Below are 7,783 nucleotides of genomic sequence, written 5' to 3' on the forward strand. Positions count from 1 at the left end.
GTCCTCCTTTTCGTTTGTTGTTATTTCTAAATTGTCCAATGTCCAAAAACACAGTCTTGACCTTAGCACTGACAGCAAAGAGAACAATGGTCTCTCCGGTAGCAAAGGCGGCAAACCAGGGTTGCTAGACAAAGACCGTTGCTAGGGACTGAAGAGGCTTTGGCCAATCACGGGGAACCTGACATGTGGCAGCCTCGTGATCTCAAGCTGGGCTGTCAGACGACGCCTTGTGTCAATGCAGCTGCAGTGCCATACAGCAGCGTGATGCCCAGCTTGAGATCACGACAAAAAAAGAAAGAAAAAAGCTAGAGGATGCCGCATGTCGCTGAATGTGTGTATTGCTTACTGAAAGATAATTTTTTTTTAATTATATGTTTATTGTTTTTCAAATTGAGACAAAACACACAACAACCAGATAACAGAGAGAGAAAGAGAAGAAGAAAAAAAAAAAGGACCCTCCCACTCTCACCCCAAAACTAGCAGAAAACAGAGAACATGAACAGAATCAGCACAGAAATAATAACAGTGATCGGCACATTAGTCTTTTCCTTGCCTCCCTTGTCTTCATCCGTGCCTCCCTTGTCTTCATTATAAAGTCTCAGTCTTTCCAGGTGAAGCATATTTGCCATTTCTCTCAACCACAGATCATACATGGGTGCAGTGTCTGACCCCCATGTCCAGAGGATTAGCTTCTTCACAATCACCGTACCAAATATGATAGCCTTTTTCTCATAATTATTGGCGGAAGATAAAGGGGTAGTTGCCCAAAGAATGGCTCCCATAAGCCATAGAGAAGCAATGAAAACTAATTTTCCAGTATGTATACAGTCTACTGCGTAACCAAAAAGAATGTGTCAGATTGCCAGTCATAGATTTACATCTGTTGCAAATGGGTGAGCCATCAGGAAAGAAATTGTGCAGTCTTTCTCTAGAGTAATAGAGCCTATGTAATGGCTTGAACTGTATAAGGCAATGCCTGACATTCACAGAGCAATCATGTATACTTTTTAAACATTCATCCCATACATCATCTCCCAGTTATGTATTCAGCTCATCCGTCCATGCTTGTCTAAGACTCACTGCGTTTAATGGAGTATTGTTTTGCAAAATCCGGTAAAAGAACAAAACAGCCCCTTTAGCGGCAGGGTCAAATTTATTACGGCCTCAAGGGCCTCATGCTCCACCAGGGTTTCAAAGTTGGGTAGATACATCCTGACATAATTTCAAATTTGCAAGAATCGAAAAAGGCCAGATTTAGGAATGTCATACTTAGCTACAAGCTGTGGATATGTGGCAAAAATGCCATTAATATATAAACCACCTATGTTGCAAATGCCTTTCTGCTTCCAGAGGAGGAAAACACTATCAGTCAGGCCTGGTAAAAAAGAATGGTTTTCACATATTGGGGTGTCCAAGTAGGTTTTTGGGGCCTCGATGTAGTGCTTTATCTGCTTCCAGATTCTTATGGTGTTGCCAATTGTGAAACTGTTATCAAAGCATGTCTTTTTAACGGCAGTGGTTAAGAAGAGCAGATAATGAAGTTCTTTTGCAAAGCATTCGTTCCGTACACAACCATGCAGGGCAGGAATCTGCCCCAGATGGAGGGCCCTTCTTCCACCATGCAAGAATAGCTATGTGTGCAGCCCAATAGTACAACTTAAAATTTGTTAAAGCAAAACCTCCCACATCCTTTGGTTTAGATAAAACATGGGATGGATAGGAAAAGATGAAGAAAGCGGGGCAATATAATCATCTTGATTGCGTTCATCTTCCCGACCATGGATTTTGGGAGAGTTTTCCAAAACTCAATATTGGATTTGGCTTGCACAATTTTGCTTTGCCAGTTTAGTCGGAGAAGATCATTTGGATTTTTAGTGATGGTTACTCCTAGATATATAAAAGTTTTGTAGGATTTCTTAAATGGAATGGATTGCAGATATACCTTGTTAACTGTTGCAGAGATTGGCATTAGTTCGCTTTTCTCCCAGTTGACAGAGAATCCTGACATACTGCCAAACTTATCGATGAGAGTCAGGAGAGGAGGTATTGATACTTGTGGCTGGGAAATGTACAAGAGAATGTCGTCCGCATAGAGCGAAAGATAATGTTTATGGCCAAACATATCGATGGGAGAGATTAAAGAGCTCTGTCTGATACTAGCAGCAAGAGGTTCAATGATAATCGCGAACAAAATCAATCCATTTTATGAAAGAGGGTCCAAATCATTTTTTAACACAGACATCATGTAGGGCCACTCTACTTGATCAAATGCATGTTGTGCATCCAGTGAAATAACAACCGCCTCTCCTGGATGCTTGGCATGTAAAATGTTGAACAGGTGGCGTAGGTTGAAATACATGTGTCTGCCAGGCATAAAGCCGGTTTGATCTGGATGTACAATGGAGCAGAGGTGACAATTTAGAACCATTTTTTTTGGAAAATTCTACGCTAAAATCCGGCAAAGCGCTGTAAAGATTCTGAAAAAAAAGCGGGTCATCAAAATTGGGCCCATGTACATTTACCAATATTAATGGTATGGAGTTCAGCGTCCCACTAACTGGTCTGAGATCATTTGGGAGTGTGTCTATGTAGGTCAGCTAGCATAGAAAATATCTATTGTACATATAAAAAGAAAACATTTGCCATGTCTGTGGCCCAGCATATTCAATAGATTCAAACTGACAGATGTGCTGAAAAATCACCCCATAACAAACACAGAAACCAGCCCTATAAACACAGGAGCAGGAGCTTCCATACCCCTAACTTTAAGTTAAAGCTAGACTTGGGAACCAGCAGGTGATCCAGGCTAGCGGTGAAACTATCCACCTCTCTCCAAACAGGGAAGACAAGACACCCCGCTTCACAAATAAACATTAAGAGGAAAATAAAACTTATTAGTCCTCACCCAAATGAATGTACTGGCAGTCTTTGTTGAACAGCGTTAACTTACACCACCCTTTAGTGTGGCAGCATTTATCACATAACATGTCCGGAATATCAGTCCGTCCCTCAATATGCAGCTGCGCTGGCGGCCACGTCCCATCCCTCAAGCTTGCAGCTCAATAATTTCTCGGCTTCGGCCGGGGTGCCGAACGTGCCGGTGTTGTTGTTGATGGTGACCACAAACCGTGCTGGGTGTCAGAATCCGCAGCGAACAGACTTTGCCCTGCATTTCTCCCTGATAGTTTGAAAAGCCTGACGTTTCTTCACCGTGGCCGAAGTGAGATCCGGGAAAATGTATACCGGGCATCCATCATGTTGTAGAGGAGCTTTCTCTCTTGCAAGCCATAGCACAAGCTCTTTCACCTGGTAGTAGTGTATCCTGGCAATGATGGCTCTCGCTTTGCTGTCTTTAGCCGGAGCCAAGCTCCGGTGGGCCTGGTCCACTTCTATCGGAAGGTTGAAATGCTCCTCTCCAAGCAGTTTAGGAAGCACCTGAGATATAAACTCCATAGGCCGGCCATTTTCCATCTTCTCCTTAATCCCGACAACACGGATGTTCTGCCTGCGGGAGCGGGCCTCAAGGTCGTCTAGCTTAGCTTGTTGCAGCTGGTATTGGGAAGCTAAAGCGTCGCATCGCCTCTCCAGCACCTCTAGTCGCCTCTAATGTGACTCGGTGGCGGCCTCAGTAAATGACACCCACTCACTGACTTCATTTAGTTCAGCTTTAAAATCCGAGATAACTCTATTGAGCTCAGCGAACCTCATATCGACCTTACTACCCAGAGTGTTTATGGCTGTCAAGATGTCTTCAGTGGTAGTAGGAGCCGGGGAGCTAGCTATGCTAGTGTCAGCTTCACATGCGTCTGCTAGCGTATCACGGTGGTCGCCAAAGTCATCCTGCCCAGGATATTTGTCTTGCTTCTTCTCTCTACCAGTTTTCTTCATCTCCATTAAGATGTTGTAGTTCACTTCTGATACATGAAATAATGATTAAATGTCTAATGCACAAGGAAAATGGTGAAGTTGAGGTGGAGCTCCCCTAACACACGTCTACTCCATATCAAAACCAGACCGGAACCCAAGATAACGTATTTTGTCACCATATCCATTTGCTATAATATCTTGGATAATGTGTATTTAAAGACGTTTAAATGTATTGGGGGAGAACTAAGGGTAAAGACAAAATTCATATAAAAATTATACATAGTCCAGTGGCTGTTAAGATATAACGTAGTGTTGTCTAACAATTTTTAATTTTGAAATGTAGCCCATCTACTGCCCATATGGGTTGCCCATGTGGGTGCAAATAACAAAGCCCACTCTGAGCTTATGGCCAGCTGAAGTCCAACTAGCCCAAGTGAGGCCCATATCGGCCCCAACTGCACATGTTTGCAGGGAGGCTGCCTGGTGGAGAAAGGCTAGTGAGGACCTTGAGACAATGTGGGGTTTGGTTATCAGCAAACAGGCACGCCATGAGAGAGTGTACCGCAAAATGATCAGGGCGATGGCAAAACAAATGTATGCCACCGTGAATGACAGCAGAGATGAGGAGTTTGCCGCGAGTGCTGGTTGGAGAGGACAACTACTGAATTAAATGCCTGTCCCAAATTGCCGCCTGGTCCTAAATAAACGCCTGATCTGTTAAGTGATTGAAACATTTTTTTTTCTTTTTTTATTATTATTATTATTGCAAAGTACAATACAAATAAGCATATTTAGATGCAGTTACAAAAGTTGTTGCTTTCAGAACTGAGCAAAGCATTTCTTACATCCAAAGAGAATAGGATATAAACAGAACAACAATAGAAAGTAAAGCAATAGAAAAGAAATTTAAAAAAAAACAAAAAAACATTTTCTTACAGGGGATCAATCAAATGTAAAAGTGTGCGTATGTACTGCTTGACCGACCAGGTGGAGAATGTGCTGATCGTGAATTAGAAACTCGCCATTAGCATTTTTGCTAACTGATGCCGAGACTTTGCCTTCAAAAATGAATTAAATTCAGGCCGCTCTTCAGTCCTCTGCGGTTGGGACAGATGGAGTGTTGTGTGCTCATTTTTACAGCCAACAACAGAGCACTTTGCGTTGCACTCAGACATGGTGCTTTCATAACATAATGGTGGATGTCTGAGGAGGTAACACTGTAGCTGGTGGGTGGAGACACCATAGGTATGCGGTGATGCGGTGGGGTAGTGTGTGGGCATATGCATATGATTGGTCGATGATGTAGAAAACCAAAGCCAAATTTGACTTGCTCATCTGGAAAATGAAAAATCTGTATCTCACTCAAACGAAGCATGGATGGTCTTTTTTCAAAGTTTCTATGTGTGTGGCAGCACCATAGACCCAAAATAACACCCCAAATACCAGAAAAGGTCAGTTTTTCATAATATGGGACCTATAAGTATTGTTTATTGCACTGCAGATTGCAGTGATGCACTGTTGGACCTGATCTTCGAGAAGGTTTTCCAAGACCCTGAACCATATGTGAACGAGGTGCTGAAACTCATAATCCATGAAGACCATGCAGATAGGTAGCACTACTCTAACACTCCACCCCAGAAAGCCCCAGTGCCAGCTTACAAAGCTTCTGTAAGCTATATTGGCTGAACACAACATTATATATCAATATATATTGATATTGAAGTTAATATATAAAGTTCAACTGTTCCACTTTAGATATTTATTTTCTTCTTCTTGTTATTCCATACATGTCAACACATGTTTACAAATGTTTCTTACAATACAACATCTTTACTAACTGTTCTGTGCGTTTTCATTGTTTGATATGTAATTAAGTAAAAGATAATCTATAAGCAATGTAAGATAGAGGAAGCAGTTATGTACTTTTCGTCATAACACTTTTGCAATAAATGAATAGTATTTATGTGACTGAAAGCTTACTGCACTATTCCCCTCAGACGTAAAGGTCCATAGTCTGCCCGATAAATGTTCAGTGCATTCTGCAGTGCAAATACATTCAGGCAGACAGGTTCCAGGTCAGGACAGTCCACCATGCATGATGGTGGCTCATGAAGCTGCTGTAGTCTTTGTATAACCTGTACAACCACGTTTGCCCAGTGTTCACACTTAATTGTTCCATACAGCAGATATTCTACGAAACAGACTGCGAGCAAGTGCACACAGTCCACCCCTGCCCAGTGTCCTCCTGGCTGATGTTCAATCTCTGGACAACAAGGTTGATAACATGAGGGCACAATTTGTTTCCAGAGGAACATATTCTGTCTCACCGAGACGTGGCTCTCCCCTGCTATGCCATACCGTGCCATTCAACCAGCTGATATTGTTATGGATTGTACAAGATGTGAACCCAAAAGCACGACTCTGAACCACAGGTAACAGTACATAGTGTCTTTTAATGTTCAAATGTGGCAAACAAGTGTGGGTGGGGAAGGGTGCAAGGTCCCAGGGTCCCGATGTGGCTTGTAGATTCACCAGGAGTGACAAGGGTGACGGTGTCATGGTGCGGCGAGGCGCGGTGAGGTCCGTCTTCTTGAGCGTATCATTTGGCAGGGAAACGAAGGAGAAGAGACGGGGTGCAGGTAAAAGCCACAGGCAGGCAAGGCAGTAGCAAACACAAAGCTTCAGCGTCAGCACCACAATCTGGGCAAAGCAGGAGAGACACAGAGGCATTAACTACACAAGCTAATCATGGAAAGGCAACGACAAACTAATACTGGAGAGGCAAGGAGTGAGCAACTACGAAGACTGACGAAATGATCTGGCAGCCAGCAGGAGGGAACCCAGAGGCTTTAAAGGGAGTAGATTGCAGAGTGAATCCACCTGGCTGCTGCCTGTGGAAAGGAAACCATGCCCATGAGCAGACACACAGAACAGACAGGGGGAGAGACCCAAGAGGAAAACAGACAGGGAAAACACACACACAAGGGAGAGGGCAGGGCTGCCATGATGGAATCATGACAGATATGTTCGGCATGTTTCAGATGGACAGGACAGAGGTAGGTATTGGGTAAATCAAAAGGCAGCAGAGTGTGTTTCTTGACCAACACCTGGTGTGGTCCTAGAAACGTCTCGATGCTGTCTCATTCCTGCTCACCAAACCTGGAACATCTCCCGCTACTCTGTTGCCCTTCCTACCTGTTCTGGGAGTTCTCTTTGCTTCTCACTATAGGACTTTATATTCCACCACATGCGGATACAGACACTGCTCTTTCCACCCTTCATGACACTATCACCAAACACACCGCCAAATACCCGGACGCTGCAGTCACCGTCACTTCATTTTAACAAGGCAAACCTTACTCAGATTTTTTTTAATATGAGCTCAGGCTAACAGTCAAAATGGCTAAGAAGCGATACAGGGACAAAATGGAGGCTCATGATCACAGACTACAGAGGAGGTATGAACACCCCAGCAGGATCCCAAACTGGTGAAGGATTTAAACTCTTTCTACACTTGCTTCAAATGCAGCAGTGTTAGCGCCACTAGCATCATTGCTAGCATGAGCTACTCTATCAGGGAGGACTGCCCCCGGAACTGCAGAAATGCAGTTGGCCCAGATGGTATCCCTGGGAGGGTGCTTAAATCACGTGCTGATCAGCTAGCTCCAGTGTTCACCTCTATCTTCAACCTGTCTCTGGCCCACTGAGTCATCCCCACATGTTTTAAGTTGTCCACTTTTGTCCCTGTACCCAAGAAGATCAACCCAACCTGCTCAAATTTCTATTGCCCTGTAGCTCTCACATCTGTGGTGATGAAGTACTTTAAGAGACTCATTAAATACTTCATCAGCTCATCACTACCTGGATCATTGGATCCCCTTTAGTTTGCCTATCTTCCCAACAGATGATACAATAG

At 43.6% G+C, this 7,783-nt stretch overlaps 1 protein-coding gene across 1 annotated transcript; it reads right to left on the bottom strand.

Moving 5' to 3' along the window:
- Positions 1-215: 215 nt before the first annotated feature.
- On the bottom strand, positions 216-7,149 carry LOC119020713. Its single transcript, XM_037100254.1, has 4 exons — positions 7,063-7,149; positions 6,310-6,567; positions 3,307-3,549; positions 216-272 (listed from the first exon to the last, which is right to left on the bottom strand). The coding sequence occupies exons 1-4, from the start codon at positions 7,147-7,149 to the stop codon at positions 216-218; spliced, it is 645 nt and encodes a 214-aa protein (XP_036956149.1).
- Positions 7,150-7,783: the final 634 nt, after the last annotated feature.

The sequence above is a fragment of the Acanthopagrus latus genome, chromosome 6 (assembly GCF_904848185.1).
Source record: "Acanthopagrus latus isolate v.2019 chromosome 6, fAcaLat1.1, whole genome shotgun sequence".
Taxonomy (NCBI): Eukaryota; Metazoa; Chordata; class Actinopteri; order Spariformes; family Sparidae; genus Acanthopagrus; species Acanthopagrus latus.